The sequence below is a fragment of the Phaseolus vulgaris genome, chromosome 3 (assembly GCF_000499845.2).
Source record: "Phaseolus vulgaris cultivar G19833 chromosome 3, P. vulgaris v2.0, whole genome shotgun sequence".
In the NCBI taxonomy this organism is placed as follows: domain Eukaryota; kingdom Viridiplantae; phylum Streptophyta; class Magnoliopsida; order Fabales; family Fabaceae; genus Phaseolus; species Phaseolus vulgaris.
Window position 1 is genome coordinate 8,147,482 of NC_023757.2, and position 20,109 is coordinate 8,167,590.

General features: G+C 32.4%; 3 protein-coding genes across 5 annotated transcripts; 1 reads left to right on the forward strand and 2 right to left on the reverse strand.

Annotated features, from left to right (window-relative positions):
• Positions 1-2: 2 nt before the first annotated feature.
• LOC137805798 (protein MAIN-LIKE 1-like) lies at positions 3-1,013 on the reverse strand. The gene is made up of 2 exons (XM_068605719.1): positions 375-1,013; positions 3-300 (listed from the first exon to the last, which is right to left on the reverse strand). Exons 1-2 carry the CDS (start codon positions 1,011-1,013, stop codon positions 136-138), a joined length of 804 nt encoding a protein of 267 aa, XP_068461820.1. The 3' UTR covers positions 3-135.
• A 118-nt stretch (positions 1,014-1,131) lies between these two features.
• On the reverse strand, positions 1,132-2,632 carry LOC137805799 (protein MAIN-LIKE 2-like). Of its 2 annotated transcripts, XM_068605722.1 has the most exons (4): positions 2,533-2,632; positions 1,692-1,967; positions 1,395-1,596; positions 1,132-1,265 (listed from the first exon to the last, which is right to left on the reverse strand). In XM_068605722.1, the coding sequence occupies exons 2-4, from the start codon at positions 1,887-1,889 to the stop codon at positions 1,132-1,134; spliced, it is 534 nt and encodes a 177-aa protein (XP_068461823.1). In that variant the 5' UTR covers positions 1,890-1,967; positions 2,533-2,632. The 2 variants fall into 2 exon arrangements, with proteins under 2 accessions (XP_068461823.1, XP_068461821.1); XM_068605720.1 differs by having other exon boundaries at positions 1,132-1,596.
• Positions 2,633-12,587: 9,955 nt separating this feature from the next.
• Positions 12,588-18,862, forward strand: LOC137806534 (uncharacterized). 2 transcript variants are annotated; one of them, XM_068606725.1, is made up of 5 exons: positions 12,588-13,103; positions 14,143-14,244; positions 16,984-17,125; positions 17,212-17,258; positions 18,329-18,862. In XM_068606725.1, the coding sequence occupies exons 1-5, from the start codon at positions 13,017-13,019 to the stop codon at positions 18,542-18,544; spliced, it is 594 nt and encodes a 197-aa protein (XP_068462826.1). In that variant the 5' UTR covers positions 12,588-13,016; the 3' UTR covers positions 18,545-18,862. The 2 variants fall into 2 exon arrangements, with proteins under 2 accessions (XP_068462826.1, XP_068462827.1); XM_068606726.1 differs by having other exon boundaries at positions 12,819-13,103; positions 17,565-18,862.
• The last annotated feature ends 1,247 nt before the right edge of the window (positions 18,863-20,109 follow it).

Sequence of the window (20,109 nt, forward strand, 5' to 3'; positions counted from 1 at the left end):
CTATTATAAATGCGGAAGAAGAATTGTCTAATTTCATAACCAAAGTGTTCATTCATCAAATTCAGAAATAATTGTAAACTAAGTCTTTCTTCACGAAATTACAAAACATAACAACAACTAAAATGATGATGATCATCATCGTCCGTTTCGTCGTCTGCGGACATACACAAACATGTCCTCAGTGGCTGATCGGGCTAGCATCAAGGTTGTCTGTGTCCCTTCCCATGCAAGTGAATCCTCGGTTAGATGACCATCACCTATAATCAACTGCAAGGTGGATGCTATTCTTCTACAAAGACCCTACAATTATAAACAAATTACATTAATTGTAATTGAGCATGTATTATTTAAATAAGCAAGTAATAAGTTCTTACCACTGCGGGATGCTCAGAGATAGTATCTTTCCCGCCATGACGTCGTCCATAATGGGTAATCACCGGAGGTCGATCATCCTCAGCCATCTGGATGATATATGGGTGTGATATAGACCGGAACCACTCCAAATATGCAGGAACACAGGTTCCAACATCAGTTGCTAATACTACACCCTGTACGAGGTTAGCATTATAATCTAACCATCGATGGTCGATATCAGATGTGGATGGATCGCCATGATGAACGGTGGTTGGGTGACTAGGGATACACTGTATATATCCAAACTGTCTGAGTATACATTCAGGCAAATGCATTTGCCTACAACCGCTCAACCGAATGTACCCTGAAAATAATGAAATCCACTCAAAAGGACGCACCGCTCTATGCTCTTCATAGGGCATCCATTGAACAACACCAACACAAAGGCTATCTAATTGCATCTGAACTGAGGCAAGTGTGGACAACCTACTCCCGACCACATATTTCATACACAGTGGCTGATCCTCAACATAGTCATCCCGAAGCTGTCGGTGTCCAATACTCGGAAAGTGCTCATATATCCATGATGAAAATAACGTGACATACCCAGCTAACTGTTTAGTATTTGCATAGGAACCATCTCCCAACTGCTTAAACATGTGGTCAAAGTAGCTGCTGCCCACGAGTATCCTCCGGTGTGCCTTAAATCTACAAATAATCCCAAGTAGGATACACTAACCGACGTAGCAGTCTTATCTGCAAAGATGGTGCAACCTACTAGGTGTAGCAAATATGTCCAGCAACAGTCCATTGTCTCCTGGTACATGCGTCCTCATACATCTCCCTCAACCAGCTTAGACGCACATGTCCACCTCGACAATGACGAGTCTCAGCAGTTGCTACTCCCCGATCTATACGAAGTGAATCAACAAACAAATTGGTCATCGTAGCTGTATCCAAGCTCAGATACGTGTAGAATTGCCCCATAATTGGGAGGTGCAACAAATTCGACACATCATCCAATGTGATGGTCAACTCACCTACAGGCAGATGAAATGAATTTGTCTCTGGGTGCCACCTTTCTACAAAGGCACACAACAGTCCTTTGTCTATCGTGTCATAGCTTGCCCTAACAAGTGCAGCTAAACCTGACAACTCCACTGCAGGTAGTATCCGAGGATGAGGAGCACCTATCTTACTCATTTTTCGGCCATGAGACACCAATTTTAACTCTCCTCGATCCTAATTTAACCAACCAAAATCATATACAATTTAATGAACGAAAGTCATATCAAATTAACAATGAACAAGTATCATATTACAACATATTTACTTACCACACCATTCCATAATTGCATGGCCACATGGTCTTCATAACCTGTCAATAGTGTCCCATCCCGTGGACCTCCAGGATAACCTTCACCTTCTATTTCAGGTGCGTCTTTATCCTCCACCTCCATTTGGGGTTCAGCTTCTTCAAGCTCAACATCAACATCTTCTGCATCTTCATGTTCAACATGTTCTTCATCTAACATGTCTTCTTCTTCTTCTAACAGAGGCTGTGGGACGTAGACGATCACCTTGTGAACCTCCTCCCCTAGTCTTCACCATTTCTGTTCAATTACACCATTCAAGTTAGATTCAGCTTATATTGATAAACCTGCAGAAATTTGCATGTGGTACCCTGCACTAACAGTGTACATGTCATCTAATTCTAATCTTTTATAAAGTATACATGAACATTTGATGAACCTTTCCTTGGCTGCCGAAAATGCTTAGCTATTTTTAAAGGTAAAGGAGAAGTTCCAAGCAAAAAAAACGAAGCAAAAAAAAATAGAGGAATAGTAGACAAAGGTCTAATGGTTTTCCTACTTCAATACCCATCTACGAATTAAAGCTTTTGCTACATAAAAGTATAAACACTATCGGATTCCTAAATCCGGAATACTACCGGATCAACAAATCCTGACTACTACCGGATCAAAAAATCCGGAAAGGTGACGGATCCTCACATCCAGGAAAGTACCGAATCCACAAATCCAGGAAAGTATCGGATCCCCAAATTCGAAAATCTACCGGATTCTGTGATTTGGAATGTGAAATAACAGTTACGGAAACAACAATCCATGAAAAAAACGGATCTCAAAGTCTGAAACACATGAATGAAACGTTACTTACCTTTATGAATGAGATTTGGAAATCACAAGAGAGATGGATGAGACTTGGAAGGAGATTCAATGTGTGTTGCGTCGCTGCTATCAAAGAAGACGCTGCCTCCACGCACAAATGGCAACCATTTCCAGTTTTTAGGGTTTTATTAGATTAAGGGTAATTTTGGAATTTTAAAAATTAAAAAGGGTAATTTTGTCTTTGCACAAGAGTGTGGGGGTGCAGGAAGAAAAATGTGGGGGTGCAGGAAGAAACTTCCTTTGGGTCTTGAGAGACCAAGAAGAAGGCAACCACATGGTGCCACTTCAAATGCCTCTTTAATCTCCTTGTGTGCCACTTGTCTTGTCACTAAGGGTGTGTTTGGATTAGAGGGTGTGGGGGAGTGGAAAGTTGAGGGTGAGTGGGAGTGGAAGTGTGAAGAAAGTTGAGGTTGTTTGGATTGAGGTATGTTAGAGTGGATGTGTGAGGAAAGTTTATTGGAAATTGTGAGTGATGTGATAGCTGTAAGAATATTATAAATTATTTTGAATAGTAAAGTTTGTGAGATTACAATTTTACCCTTGTATATAAAAAAAGAATAAATAATGATCAATCCTATTTCATATTTTAGTTAATTATAATTTAAAATTAAAGTATAATTATATTATTTAACATTTTATTACTTAAGAATTATTTTTTATTTAAGTTAATTTATTTACATTATTTTAATATTATAAATGATTTTATAAATTATGTTATGTTATATATATACAAATATATATATATAAAATTAATTTTAATAATAATTTCCATTATTATGAATAGCAAAATGAATATATTTTAAAAAGAAAATAGAAATTTAGAATATAACATGAATATTAAGTAGGTGGCAAAATATATAATATAAAGTCATTACATGAAGAACATAATAATGTTAATTAGAATGACAATAACATAATAATAACACACTCAATGGCCTTGATGACGTCGAATGTCAGCCAGAGTAATCTCCATTCTGTCCATTCGGTATTCATTTTTTCTATGCCGGACAAAATTTGATTTAACAATTCCCTTTGAGTGAGGTTTTCCTCTTCAGGTTGACCACCTTCAACATCTTGTGGTGGCAATTCATCCTCATCGTCTTCTTCGTTTGCATGTTGGGGTCTACCAAGTTGCCATATGCCATTGACCTGGAATATATTTAATTTTGTCATACTTTTTTTGCCAAAGTAATGATTCCAGCCTAGCATTATTGCTTGTTCATTGGACAAGTCAAAGTCATACACCTGCAAGATCCTCGTTATCAAATTTGCATATGGGAGAGACATCTTGTTATCCCGGCATTTGATGATCTGTTGCATTATGTAATGAGGCCAATTAATGCGTACATTATTCTTGATTAACCACATCAAGAAAATATCTTCATTCAGCAGTTGTGCATAGTTGCTTCCTCGAGGGCACAAGATATGCACCCATGTGTAATGCAAAAGTCGGTCATTCATTTTCAGACTACCGACATTTTTCAGATTTTGACCTTCAACATCTTCACGAATCATGGACGATAATGCTAGACCTCGATCAAAATTCAGTTCCTCAGGTATCGTCCCAGGGGTTAACTTAAGACCGTCATACTGTAGATGAGCAATGATCATCCAATCTATTTCTTTAATGTGTATCATTTTTCCGCAAATCTCAATGACAAGGTGACCAGCAGGTGTGAATTTTGCATTTGTATAAAAAAACCCTTACCAAATCCTCATAATACGGAAGATTAATTCCAAGGAAAGGTTGTAAACCTTGCCAATTCAGAAGATTTTGGAATTCAAATCCTGGACCAGCAAAAAATGGAGTATGCATCACTTTTGGTGGTAATACTGCTCTTGCGTGAAAGTTCTTTTCAAAAACCACCATTTGACGCCTGGTACTGAAGTATCTTGAATAATCAAGAACTTCTGGAATCCTCGTTGGTGGAGGAGGAACGTCAACATAGATTTATTTATCCTTATGAGTTCTGTTACGTTTGTGGGATGATGATGCCATCTATAATGCAATTACAACAATAAATAACTAAACAGAAGTTAACATAATATCATACCGAACGCAGTTACCGTATCGGTGTAAAAGTACACCAATACAGTTACCCTAAAACGTACTTTTAATTAATTTTAATAAAAAAATTAATCAAAATTACTATATCATTCAATAACATAATTTAATCAAACAACAAATAAATATAAACAAATAAAATAAAAATAAAACCTAAAATTTTTATTTCTACTTCTAAAAATACTCATTTTAAATACATTTATTTTTTATGTTTGTAATAATTTATGTACAATCTAAAATAATATTAACTACAGATTATTAATTTTTATTTGGATTCTGTAAACTTATTTATCTTTGTAATAATTTATTATCAATCCTAAAATAAACTTTTTCTGACTTTTTAAATTACTATAACATTTTTTTTTAACATTGAATTCTAACTCAAAATGATATTTCTACTTTAAACTTTTACTGTTATTTTTAATTAATACAACATTTTTATAATGTTTTTTATTATAACATTAATAAATTATGTTTAATCTACAGAAATGAAAACCCTATCAAAATATTTTTAAAATTTTGAATTCCATTCTGTCAAAATAAATTTTTTTAAATCTGTTTCATAAACAATTCATTTTGAATTTTATTCTGTCTAAAATAAATTTTGTAAATCTTTTTTATAAACAATTCATTTTTAAATAAATAATAACTTTGTACATTTCATACAAAAATTTAAAAATTCACTTCTCTTTAATCACCTAAACTTTAAAAATTTTTGTTTCCATTCTGAAAATCATTCATTTCATACAAATAAATATTTTTTTAAAATCTTACAAAAATTATAACTATCTACAAAAATTAAAACAATAAATCAAATAATAACATTAATTTACTAACTCCTTAACATAATTAACTAAACTAAAGTCTAAACAAATTATATTACAACCAACATTAATTTACTAACTCCTTAACATAATTAACTAAAATAAATTCTAAACAAATTATATTACAAAACCATAATCATCCAATCATAAATATAAAACAAAAATAAAAAAAATAACTTCATAAAAAAAATTAAAAACCTGAAGATAAGCAACAACAGCAGCACAATAGGATGACTTAGGATGAAGAACACTGCCTGAAATCACATAAAAAAAATTAAGAAACATAGAATTCCAAAAAAATATAGAACATAATCGATTATGCTCTCAGTTATACACAGAGGATAATCAATTATCCTGGGATAATCGATTATGTTGGTAGGCAAAAATACAACATAATCGATTATGACACACAATAATCGATTATGGCCCTTTTTCAACACTCCAGATAATCGATTATGCCTGTAAATTTTTACAGATAATCGATTATGTTCTTTGAAAAATCGATTATCTGCCCCATAATCGATTATCTGACTGGTTCTAATTGAGGCATAATCGATTATGCACCATTACAGAGAAAAAGCTCTCACCTCAGACAAACCCAGATGAATCACAAGAACAACCCAGGACGTGAGATGAACAAGGTATCCTAACAGAAACGAAGATGGCTTATAGGAATCTCTCCAACCACACTACAATGCACTCTCTGATGGCTCGGTTTCTTTGGTTTTCTGTGAATGGAGGAAGGAACTTCATGCTGTTATATAGCCAGCTTCACGCCCACCTACCTTACCCACTCACCCACTGCATTCACTCTCCTTTCACATATTCACAGAGTCAAACGATTCCTGAGCCAAGTCAGGAATCTCATGGCTTCATGTGGCATGCATGCAGGGGGCGCAGGGGGCAATGTTTCTCTTGATTCCAGCAAAAGCAAGGGTAACTTTGTAACTTGCTTCAGATGACTTGGCACTCCCACTCTACAGTGCAACTTTCTCTTCATCTTTGCGCAGATAAACAATTCACTCAAATTGATCCTTCCTTCCACACTCACCCGCAAGCATGCATGGATCCAAACGGGGTGCTGTTGTGACTTCCGTCGTCGCCAACAGTGGCACCCCTGGATCCAAACGAAGCCTAATGGAGAGTTTTCTAAGCCATGGATTGACACATGACAACTCATCATTGGAGAGTACTATGTGCCACATGTCATCTTATGAATGAAGAGTTTTGTAGAACTTGGATAGTCATTTCTAAGAGCCTCCTTAGTCTATAAATAAAAAGTTTTTCTCTTTTAATTTCTTAGACTTGAATGATATATGAATTTGTGTTTGTGAATTTCTCAGCACATTTATCCAAGTCTCTCTTCTATGATGCTTTTTTGTATTTTAGAAACTCAAGGAAGTTGGCCTAATCTCTTTCTTAGTCCTTGCACCCAAGAACTCGCATCCAAACCACTTTTCCTCCATGGCCATTTGGTGCTTTCTTCCATTTGATTTCAACAAGTCTTCCATTGCCTTCCATTAAATTTTCCTACACTCAAGGACAATTGATCAAGTGGATCATAGTTAGGCTTCACATCCAGTCTTGTCATGTTCTTCATTTTTTTTGTAATTTTCCAGCGTTTATTTGTGTTTCCACCGTTTATTTTGAGTTTCCATAATTTATTTTCAATTTCCACAGATTATTTTCATTGTTTTTTTATCTTTCTTGATTTGTCATGGGTTGTTCTTCATGTTCTTCTTGTTTGGTAGGATTCTTGTCATTTTAATTGTTGTAGAGTTATATGTTTTCAAGTTTTGATGTAATTTTTTTTATAATGAATGAATTAAAGTAAAAGAAGTATTTAAGGGATGCTCCGACCCGTATACAAAAGATAGGCTAATAGCCTTTGATCCTATAAAAATGAGGGTTGATTTCAGGTCAAATCATCCCTTGCAATCACGATTTGCATACAGTTTTCAGGTGCTTTCATTGAGATTTTGAAGTGAGTTTTAGTTTTTGAAAGTTTTTCTTAAAAACTTCAAGTACTCTTGTGCTGGTGCCTTTGGCTTCAGATTCAAGGTTTTATCAAGAGCTGCAACTGTGAGGGTTCTGGTTTGAACTCTTGTATCTGCTATCCAGGTGTTTTCCTTCCTAAACTTTCTTTTTGTAAAGGTGTATTTGTGTATGCTTCTTGATAGTGTTTCTTGAAGTAGAGAGTCCTGAAATAGGGTTTTTCAACTTGTTTTCTTAGTCTTTGTAGGGTTCAAGAACTGACTTGTTTGTAATCTTTGTAAAGATTGTGTTGTTTTTAGTGGAATCCATCTTAGTGTAAGATGGGACTGGATGTAGCTCAATGATTGAGTGAACCAATATAAATTCTTGTGTATTTTTCTATCTTCATCATTGTTCTTAAAATATGGAAAACTGATATAAATTGAATCTGTTGTTTTGGGAATAAATCTGTTGTTTTTTGTTGCATAACTACTTTTGTTGTATTCTGTTTTTAAGTTTCTAAATACTTAATCAGTTTTTTTTTTTAAACTGCAAACTATGTTGATTTTTGAACCTTTCATATTAAAAATCAAGTAACCAGATTGTCATCAAAGATTAAAGAACTATTTCTTGATGCTTTTGGTTTAAATAAGATCTTAAAGAACTTATTTGGTTTTAATTTCAAGATCTTGTTTATCAAACTAAAAGTGAACCTTTGATATCTCATTGTGTTCAAAACATTTATCCTTGTTTTTATTCATAATAGTTCATTGTATAAAGATCAGAATTAATAAGTCAGAAATAAAATCTATTGATTCTAAAACCAGTCTGTTATATTTCTGAAATTGCTTCCTGGAACAAAGAAATAAATCTGTTTTTCTTTAAATCAATATGTTCTTTTTTTTGTCAGGATTTATAAAATAGTAGTTTTGCGAAAATATAAGTTAAATAATTAGAAAATTAAATATGCAATATCTCAAAAAAAAAATTAGAACCAAATACAGGGATATTCTCTCGAATTTTCGAAATTATAAATCCCCTGTTAAATGCACTAATAGAGCAAATTTCCTTCGAAGCTATTGTTCAAGTAAATATTCTTCAAATATCTCTCAACAGTGTTGAGTTAAATTATAATCAATGTGAAAATATGAAAGGAGTTTGGATACAAAAGTTTTTGGAAGAGAAACGAGAACAAGATCTGAAACTAATTTAGAAAGAAGATATTTACTTTATAATTAAAAACAAATAAAGGAAACATTTGATAATTGTAAAACAATATCTTGAGGCCGATTTTGATTTTGATTTTGTGCAAAGAAAAAAAAATTATAAAAGTAACTTTTGATGAAGAACAGGGATCACGTTTCAGTGTGTTTCATCACATTTGTGTTGAGTTTTCATAGTCAAATAACATTCTTAGACCTAATTTTATTTTTTCTTTTGCTTTCATGTTCCGCATGGAAGGCTAAACATGCTGGGTTGATTCCCTTATAATTCCCCCATTGAGTTATGAGGTTTTGATCAATAAAAGTTTCATTTTTTAATTCTCTATAGCATTTTGTTTTAACCTTTTAATCTTTTTCAAATCTGGTTTTTGTAAAAGGTTGTTCTTGAAAGCATGTTGAGGGCTCAATTCTTTTCTCTAATTTGGATTTCTTAGTTAGTTCACATTGTTTTAATTAATCTCTTGTGCACATGATTCAAGAGGTAAAAGAGAAACATCTTTTATGTAGACACATGGATACAAGGGGGTATTGAATACATCAATAGATGCAAGAGTCACCTATGTTTCATTCATCTTACAATTCTATTATATTTTCCTTCTGAACAATCACAAATCCCCCTTTACTTTATTGTTATTGTTAACTTTCATTGATTGCAAATAAGTTTGAATACTGATTTCACAAGTTGGTGTAAAAGATCTTGTATAGTTCAAGATCTTATGCAATGTTGTGTATTTCTTATTTTTCTCGTAGAGTGCTTGCAAAATCCAAAGTTAGTGGATCATCTTAATCGAGGTGATTAAATAATTGAATGTAACATTTTTATGAAGGTGGAGCAATATAAATATTTTTTATTTTCTTCTTTCTCTTTATCTCTCATTTTCGACTATGCTAATTTATCTTAAATATAAAGTGATGGAAACCGTCTAACCACAACATCCACAGAATAAGGAGGATAAATACTTAGAGCTTTGTTAATAGACTTATTAATGTAAGAGGACCTAATTGAGATTTTGGCTATCTTTTTTAGGTCCAATAAATAGGATAGTTCTAAGAGAAAGGAATATACAAAGCACATCAGAGAAGACCTCCACACCATGAAAGAGTACTAGAGCCTTAGTCAGAATACTACAAGAACACTAGAACTCAGTTGGCTTTAGCAAGACCAAGTCACTTTTAAGGTTAGACTTAGTTTGAATAATTGTAAAAATTAGTGTAGCATTTAATTTGGGCCTTGATTTAATTTTGGGCCTTGTATTTAGGCTAATAGAATAGTGGGTGTGGATAGTAATAGAGTGGGTATGTATTGTAAAGTGACTCACTACTTAGCATGGGAAGCATAGGCGTGGCATGGGAAGCATGGGCGTGGCATGGGAAACATGGGCGTGACATGAACGTCCACATGACTCTTTTTCATTGGAGAGGATCTTCACCAATTAAGAGGTGACATTTGTCAACCTCTATTTTTGAGAGGAATTTCTCAAATGAGAGGAAGACACTTGTCACCTTCTCATTTGAGACGATAATGAGCATAGAACATGTGATGCCACTTGTCACCTTGCCAATGGAGAGCCTTTATGTTAAAATTCCTTTTAGACATCCAAGTCCTCTATAAATAGGAGTACAACTCTCTTGTAGTTTTTAACTTGGAATTAGTAATAAAATGTTACCATTTTTTTCCATTCTACTTGTTCCTAAGTTCTCCCTACGTTAGTCTCCTTCAAGACTTCGCTTATACTCTTTCCTAGTGTGTTGACATCACCTCTCACTCTCACAAATTCCTAACTCCACTTCAATCTATGGAAACTCCTCTTAAGTTTCTTTAATGCTTTCCCTATTCAAATCTCCTTCATCATCCATTCAATGAAGAAATTATAGAGATCACTGGTAGAATAAGAGTGTTTTCTATCATAAAAAATATTGAATATAACATCTCAAAGATACAAAATCAAGTTATTTTTTTGATTTAATTTATTCAAAGAAATTTGAGTATTATTTTTAAATATTTCAAAGTTTCTGTAAAAGTTTGGTCACCCCTTGAACTTAGTTTATTTTTTTAACAACTTCTACGTGGTCAACAATGTCTTATGCATGCTCACTCATGCCTTCATTTGACTTAGGTGACGAGTAATCCAATCCATATTATCATCAATAGGTGGAAGGTTGTACCTGCGATGATACAATCCTCCTTCATATTCAAACAACAAATTTGGATATCTTCCATGGCATGCGACTACATGAAACATATCTTCCATGACACACAACTACATGAAACATATCAGGGAATCAAGTGTCCATATATAGTGGAACCATTTTGTTTTAAAATATACTAAAATTTTCTAGAACTTTCTAAAAAGAATATTTCTTTAGAATAATTTATTAGAAAATTCAAAAGAATATTTTGAAAATATTCTTTTTGAATATTTGAGAAAAATTGAAAAAAATATAATTCCAACATATTTTAAAACAAAGAAGATGTTTTTGTTTTACAAAAATAAAATTCATTTTTTATATTATGCTTTGGAGTCTAGTTCTCTAGTTTTCTTAATCTTGTCTTGTCATTGCTAGATTTTTCTTCCATTTTTTGTTTCTCTTTTGTTTAGATCATGTTTTCTGCAGAGTGAAAGAAAGTGAAAGAATAAACTTTAAGATGAAGAGTGTATAATAGATTAATCTAAATCTCTTAGTAATGGTAGTTATGTGAGTATATATATTCTAATATTTAAATTTTGAGAAATACAATTTATTGGTTTATGTATTTTTTAAAGATTTCTTTCATACATTGTGTAATTGTTTTTACTGTTTATAAATATATATTTGTTAGACAATCCAAAAATATATATTTAGAATCTATTAAAAGCTTTTGAATCATACATTTCGAATAACAAATAAAAGAGGCTAAGAGTGTTCCAAAATGAATAATTTAAAATTTTGTAAAACACATTGCAAAACATGACTAACCCTTATATAATAACCATTACGAAATAGTAGTAAAAAGTATTTCAAAATTAATATTATAAAATGACGTAAAATAAACACCATTTACGTAATTTAGGATAAGAAATTTAAAAAAAAAATAGAATTTATAATCCAAATTATATTTCACTAATTTGAACATATTAAAAAAAGGAAAGAATTTTTTTTTTGAAATTTTAAAATATGAAAGTGCATAAATCAAAAGCATAGGGGTAGAAGGAAGAAAACAAAAGCCATTTTCCCTTGCTTTAAAATCTATGTATATATCCAGGACTATTTCTTCCTGCACCTCCATATGTTCTTCTCTCATCTCTATAAATTTTTTATATTTCAAAAATATCCCTATGTAATATTTCGTATTACGTAATCCATAAGTCTTTTTTTAAATTCATAATTAGCTTCTGGATTATGTAATCCAGAAGCTCTTTTTTAGATGTATGATTAGTTTCTGGATTACATAATCCGAAAGTTTAAATTAACTTCTGGATTATGTAATCGGAAGTCTTTTTTCAAATGCGTGTCCAGATTACATATTCTAGAAACTACCCTCAAATCTAGACTTATGGATTATATATCCGAAATACCATTTTTAAAAATATATTCCATATTACATAATCCGTAAGCTATTTCCAAATTCAAGATTAACTTCTGGATTATTTAATCCGAAATATGAGAGTGACACAAGAAGGATGAAAAGGTATTTTCATATTTTGTATGGAGTGGCAGAAGAACACATGAGGGTGCAGGAAAAAACAGTCTATATCCAGCCCTTAAAGAAGACTCTTTCTTTCTACACCTCCATACCTTCTTGTGCCACCCCATACTAAATGTGAAAATACCGTTTTATCATTTTTTTTTCTCATATTTAGAAAAGACTTCTGGATTATGTAATCCGTAAGCTAATCACACATCTGAAAAAAAAAAACTTTCAGATTACATAATCCGCAAGGTAATCTTATGTATAGAAAAGACTTCCAGATTATGTAATTCGGAAGCTAATCACAAAAACTTCCAGATTACATAATCCGAAAGCTAATTCTGGATTTAAAAAAAACTTCCAGATTATGTAATCCGGAATATTAAAAAGGGTATTTTTGGAATACAATAAACTTATGGGGTGGAACAAGCAAGTATGGAAGTGCAGGAAGAAGCAGCCCTTAAAGAACGATGCCCATCGGATCTTAAATAAAGTTAAGGCCCAACATGTAGTTTCTGCATCTGAATGGAAAGGAGAACGATAAAAGAGGAACCAACGAAGCAAACAAAGAAACAAAAGAAGGCAGAGAAGGAGGTTCAAGATTTGGAAATTGAATCCCTAATTTGGAGAAACCTGGTCCAACTCCCGTGGAGGATTGGTGCTTCAATCTGCATGATCTCATAGTGAATTCAGTTCTGTTCAATCCGCAGAGTAACAATGGGGAAAAACCAAGCCTACAAAGCCATGCAGAGAGCCAGGTTGGGCGGTGCTTCCGCCGGCCCCGACGAGATTGAAGACGGCATGGTTTGTACCCTTCCATGCTAACCCTAACCCTAATATAATCGCTATCTTCTTCTGCCGTTACCCTTTCCACATCACGGATCTCTCTTTGTGCTACGAAACCCCTAAAACATTTCTAATCTAGTTCACCAGATGATTATGAATGTCTTTGTGCTGGATTTAACACTGTTGGACTCAGTTTGCCCCGCAATTTACCGTATTCATCAATTAATATGTTGCAATCTCAAATGCTATTTCATCCCGAATACTAATTTTAAAACATTTACGACCCTTTTTCAATCGGGAGCACCTTGGTTTCAAAGCGTCGGTCCTCGAAGTTTAGAACTTGCTCTTTTAGACTAGGATTTACTCATTTAGACTCTCTTTCTGGGATCATTTCCAGTTTCCTTACAAATTATTGTTGAAATAAATTGTGGTGGAAGAGTTGTCCGATGCTTTAAGTTTGCTCGGAAAATATAACTTATGCAGTGATACTTTAAACCCCTGCTTGAATCACAAATTGTAACATTTTTTCTTCTGTAGTTTAATATAATTTCTAGAAATTTTAGTTGTTAGTGGAATTAAACATTTTCAATACTAAGTTCAAGGTTTTAAACTGTGGTCGCAGTAGGGAGGTCATTGCATTCCATTATATTGCAGAAGTTGTGAATAAATACAGCTCGTGTAGTTACAGTTGTGGTCGCATTGTACTTAATACACCTAAAAGCCTTGCCCTTGAGGTAGAAATCATGATCGCAGTCCGTTTTTCAAAACCTTGATATTAAGTGAACAAATGAATTAGCAATTGATGAGCAAGGATCTTTTATCCAAGAATCTTGCATAACAATTCTGGATTTCCTTTTCTTTTTTTGGTTGATATGTGGTCTGGTGGAAATTTTCTTTAAGGTATATAAATTTTTTTGAAGGGAACACTTCCTATGATAGTCTTCCTTTTTCTTGTGTATTATTATGCTACAGGATAAAATGCTTTATAATGCATGAATGTTGGATCACTTTCTATATTTCTTTTACCCTGGAGCAATATTGATGAGGACAGTCGCAGGTGGATGGTTCATTTCATTCACCAGAATGGCATGCAGCACGTTTGGCTAGCCTTAACACCTCTCACACCATTACCTGGGAAGAGTACAAAAAGAAGCAAAAGGTAATCTTCTGAAAACCTTGAGTCAGAATGAATTGATTTAAAAAACATCAATTGATTTTTCTTGCTGATCAATCTTATCCAAGCTACATACTCTAACTTTTTTATTATTTCAATCCATATCATTTATAGTCTAAATTTTGCTTCAATTATAGCCTTGTTTTTAGCATCTAATGCATTACTATCCCGGTATTCAATTTGAGGGTTGTTTTTATCTCATCACTCCAATTACTCTTGACATCATATATCAGACAGTCGTAAATTGTGTCTGATGTTTGGCCCATTTTCCTAGACAAATTTGTTTATTTTTCATTTCCTTCTCATTTTCATATCATCATGATTTCATCATAAATCTTGTTTCATTTTGTTACTAATATAATTGCATTTTGTTGAAAACCCCATCATTGTTTGTCATTAGGCATTTGTACAAGTATTAATTTTTTCTGTTACTGTCATTCCTCATTGTAGTGAAATGGTTATATTCTGCTCAAGTTCTTTTATAAAAATTAACCATTGCTTCATTGGGGAAGGCTGAATAGAATTCTTTTAATACTAAATTACATTTCATTACCCTAAGATTTGTAAATGACTGCCAAGCCCAAACATAACCAAAACCCGTCCCCCAAATCCCTTAACACTTGACTGGAGTGTTAAATATTTACAGAACTCAAAGACTTTCAAATGAGTGCTTGACACCAATAATGATAATTAGAGGTTTCAAAATGGACCGACTAACCCAGTATACATAGGCTAGTCCAGGCCAGGACAAAAAAGTGTAGCCTGAGAGCCAAAATGACCTATTGCGGCCTATTTTGGAATATGGGTCAGGCAACCCAACAGATTTTTCTACATGGTTGATTAGTCAAGGCTGCCTGTTTTTTTTATACCTTTAGCGATTGTCACATTATTGTGAGAGAGATTTTTCTCTGTCCAATGGATTGGGAGAAACCGAAGACAATAAAACTTAAAAACTACATTGCATCTTTTTAGGCTTTCTTTATTACTTAGGTGTATTTGTGCTTGTCTCAATCACTCATTTTGAAATTATTCATTTTTAACATTCACATAATTTACCTTTTGGGTTTAATCTCGTTCAATCATCATAATGTTTAATTATTGAAGATGACTCATAATAGTCAACTGCACCTAGTTTCTTCTACATTAAATGTTATTGTTACCTTAGTCCTTCTAAATAAATTGTTTTTTAAGTTTAGTCCCTACAAATATTTATTTTTTCTTAGTTCACACAAATGTTTTTTTTTTCTTATTTTGGTCCCTATTTGTCAAGGATGAAAAGCTTAATTAAGCCTTCTCTCTCTGTAGATATAGTATAATGACTAAAGGATTTACAGAGTATGATCTTACGAATTTTTCTTTCAGGAACTAAATTTTAACATAAAATTAAAATTTGTATAACCTGAAAACATTTTAAAGAAAATATTGTTCATTATTGTATTTATTGAACTCCTTTAGAAAAAATATACTATATATTTATTGTTATATTTTTGTTTGCTATTTGTATTCATTAATTTAACTAATTAAAGTGCTAAAATATTATCTGTTCTCTTGTTTATGAAACATGTTTTTATCTTTATATGACCAAATGTTTTTATAGTGTAGTTGCCTGTTATGCATCTATTTGGACTACTTCTTCGTAATGATTTCTAGAAAAAAAAATAAGAAGAAAAAAAGGAAATTGACTTCTGTATAAGTTAAAAATTAGCTTATGTGCATAAGTTAATTTCTAGAAGCTCTCTCGTATTAACTTCTCCATAATTTTATTTGTTAACTTGTACATTAGCCAAGTTTAGCTTATGGAGAAGTTAATTTCTTTTTTTTTTTCTCACCTAGAAATCCTTCTGAAGAAACTCGTTCAAACATGCCCTTTACTATTTATTAGTACATTATACTAGTCCTGTTATTATGAATCCCTCGTCAAATTTTACTAACCTCCCAAAAGTGTCACATGACACTCCTCTGCCGTTTAATTTCGCATGACTATGGATATCCCCTTCAGTTTAGTTGGATCTGAGTTTGCCTGTAACAGAAAATGTTGAGATTAGTTGTAGGTAATTGAAGTAGTTTTGCTTAAAAGTTTTCTGTGGAAATTAGATTCCAGTCTCTTTGTGTATTATCTATCCTTTTTTTCTCAAGGCACTACTTCCATCATAAATGTACAAGTTGTGTCTAAGTTAACTGCCTTAATGATTGGGAGGTCATTGTCATTTGTTGATAAACAGTACAGAAAGGTGACTGTAATATTGAATAAAAGAGGGACTTCTTTGTCATTTGGCCACTCCATAACTAAGAGCAAGCCTTGTAAGCTAGCTTTACTATAGCCACTTTGAAAGCAAGCCATTAAGGACACTTGCAGTCTGGCAGCTAAGAAACTTTATCTTTCTCATTAGCTAATTGAGGGACCATCAGGTACAATCTTATATGCTTTTTTTTGGCATATGATTGTTTAAGTCACTCCCTTGTCCCCCCAAAAGCCATATTTGATCTTGCTCATTCTCAAGGACATATTTGCCAAAGACTTGCCACACTAGGTTATTTTATAGCTTCTTTGTGGTGTGTGGCTAATATATTCTGGATTCATTATTTCCCCTACTTTACTAGTTATTTTCTATATATCAATGCTTAATACTTCATGTTTCAATTTTCTAGGGCAATAAACAGTGTTTTAACTTGTGTTTGTTCACTATATTGTATATTTGACTTTATTTGTATTTTACTTTCTAGGAAGAGGAAATAAAAAAAGGGGAATTGGAAGCAGATGCAGATAGGATGATGAGAGAGTACAGAGCTCAACTAGATGCTGAAAGGGCTCGTAAGCTTTCCCAAGGAAGAAATCACTCTAGTAGCAAGTCTAGACATTCTAAAGGTTTGTGTGGTAAAGTTATCATGTGTTGTGGTAGTACTTTTCCTGATCCCGGTTTCTAATTTGGACCTGCATATTCTAATTGGCAGATAAGAAGGACAAAATTTCCAAGAAGCACAGCAGCAGAAAGAGAAAGGTGCTTTTTAATTTCGAAGACATTTATGTTTTCCGTATGAAATGAAAACTTGTTAAATTTCGTGTTTTTGTTTGCAAATTGAATAATGGTTTAACTATCTACTAAGAGATAGCTAGTAATTGTCTTTGCTTTTAGTTTTCATTGACCATGTGACTAAATACATTGAAGGTATAAGTTGTTTGCATTAATGTTAGAAATTTTTGGAGGCTTGTGTCTTCTCTTCAAAAATTTTAAAAGGATAAATACAAAAAATACCTAGATATTTCAGTCATTTTCAACTTTCATGTATTAATTTTGTTTTTGTAGAACGCACGCTTCAAGAGGTTGTGTTACAAAATAAACTTCAATGAAAATTGAGAATGGCTGAAACATCAAGGGGGTTTGTTGCAATATACCCTGTAATTCTTGAGATTTGGACTGAAGGTTATGATGAAAATTGTTTGGTTAAAATAAATTGTGTTTCATTGTTGCATGTCTATGTGCTGCTTGTTTTTCAATTATTTTGACGATAATAAAAAATTGTAATTAAAAAATTAATTATTATAACTATTATCAAAATGTAAAGCGGTTGCTAAAATTTATATTAAAGTTAGAAAAAATGTGTGCATAAAAAACACTTATTGAAATGAATCTTTTTTATTAATTTTGTAATGTTATAATTACAAAATAGGAGCATTTATAATTTTTCAATTCAGTCATTACTAATTGTGAGTAGTTTCTTACATATCATTGAATCAATCAAGTTGGTGGTAAAAGAATGTTCACACAAAAGCGGTTACAAAAGAGTATCCACATTATTCATTGTTATAGATGTCTATGCTTATCATTAACATTAACTTGTGTAAATGTGCGGCTGACTGAAATCATTGGTTAAAATTAAGATGTAGCTTCTCTTGGATTGTTATTTGCATAAATAAAACAGCCTTATCTTAAATTAGTACTCTTTTTTTTCTTGAACTGTTGGATGAAAGATGCCAATGAACCAAACAAATGTTGATGGGCACTTGATGTATCCATTTGTTATGAATATAAGTTTTTTTTGTGTATCCTCATTACCTCTACTCTTGTAGCATTCAAGAAGATCTTCTGCATCTAGCTCCTCTTCATCATCTTCATACTCTTCCAGTAGTGATGAAGAAGAAAGAGGGTCAAGGAGGTCCAAGTCCAGGTCTAAGAGGTCAAAGAAGGAAAAGAAGCCCAAGTCAAGAAGCAAGGATACTGGAACGGATAGCGAGGATAATGGTCCAGTTCGTCTTTCAAGATTCTTTGGGAACGTCAAGAGTTAATAGTGCCTGAATACTTGGTCATGTATCATAAAAATTATTTTATGCAAATAGTACACTGTGGCCAGCTTCACTATTATTCTTTTCTCTACAGATTTGTAATCTTGTATGCCATTTTGTCTTTTTAGAAAGGATTATTGTCTTGGATTAATGTGAGATGGAGGGGCTCTTTGAGTTTCGACGACTATAAACTGAATTATAGCCTCATGTTTAACGGAACATACATCCAGACTCAAGAGGGAATGGCAATGTTAACCATATAGCACTATTATTGTGTACTCAATGAAAAATGAGGGAGTATAGCTCTAATTTGCGATTGTTTATTGTTGTATACGTGTTTATATTTTTTTTTTCATTCTTAAATTGATTTTAATGGTTATATATCTACAGTTTTTCATTTGTCGTATAATCACGTATCACCAATGTTACTTTTAACAAGATAGTTTTTGTAATAATATTTGTCACCGGGTTAAAAGTTTAAAATATCCTGGAAATTAGGAAAAATGATAGTTGGTAAACTAGTTGTCAAACTGGTAAAGAACTGGTCAAACTTGATATAAGAATCAACTGTTTAAATTTTTTAACAAATTTGATCCTAAAATATTTAGTAAATTTGATCCTGGAAATTACGTATGTATTATTTTTAAATTTTTATTAAGATGTATAAGATATTTGCCAATTTTACATTATACTATTTTCTTTTATTTGTAAGAAGTTCACTAAAAAGAATCATAAAACACAGTATCGAAATATTGGTATCCAAAACTTTTTTTTTTAAACCCAAACTGTCCTTGTCATATTCATTTCAAAAAAACCTGTGGAGGAACGGTGGAATTGTGTTTTCAAGTAAGTATTTTCGTTTTCAAAAAAACAGTATTTTCGTTTTCGTTTTTGTCTTCCTTTTCATTTTCGTTTTTTTGAAAATTAGAAATTCAAAATAAAAAATCCAGAATATAAATAATACAAAAAAATTAAAAAACATTCTAAAAAGGAAAAATTTAGAAAACAAAAATCCATAAACATTTCTGAAAAGAAAAAGTTATTCCAGAAGACAAAATCTAAAAATATTTTTTAATAACAAAATCTAGAAAAATATTTTTATTTAAAAACTAAAAATGTATTTTAGTCATTTTGCATCAGTGATAAGATGCAGGTTCAAATTTATTAATTACAGGAAGCAAAAACCATAGTAAAAACGAATGTCCATGAACCTTCATTGTAAGATGGCAGTGGGTAAAAATGGAACTGAATTTGACGAAGTCAATTTAGGCGATTTAATGATTCAACACAAAAAGTTAATCTCTGCATCTTCAAGCTTCTTCTATTCTAAGGGTGTTCTCAGTAAGTTTATATTTTTCTTCTCCGTAAGTATATGTCATTGACGGTAAAAGAGCGAACGTTTGTTACACTACAATCAACCACTTCAAATCAGGGAACTAAAACAAGCAACCCAGTTCATCTAAAGAATAAAGTTACACATATACTGTTCTTTCACTTCACCAATTACACATCATTTACTAGTTGAACCATAAACTACCGTTCTTTCACTTCACCAATTAAACTTATTT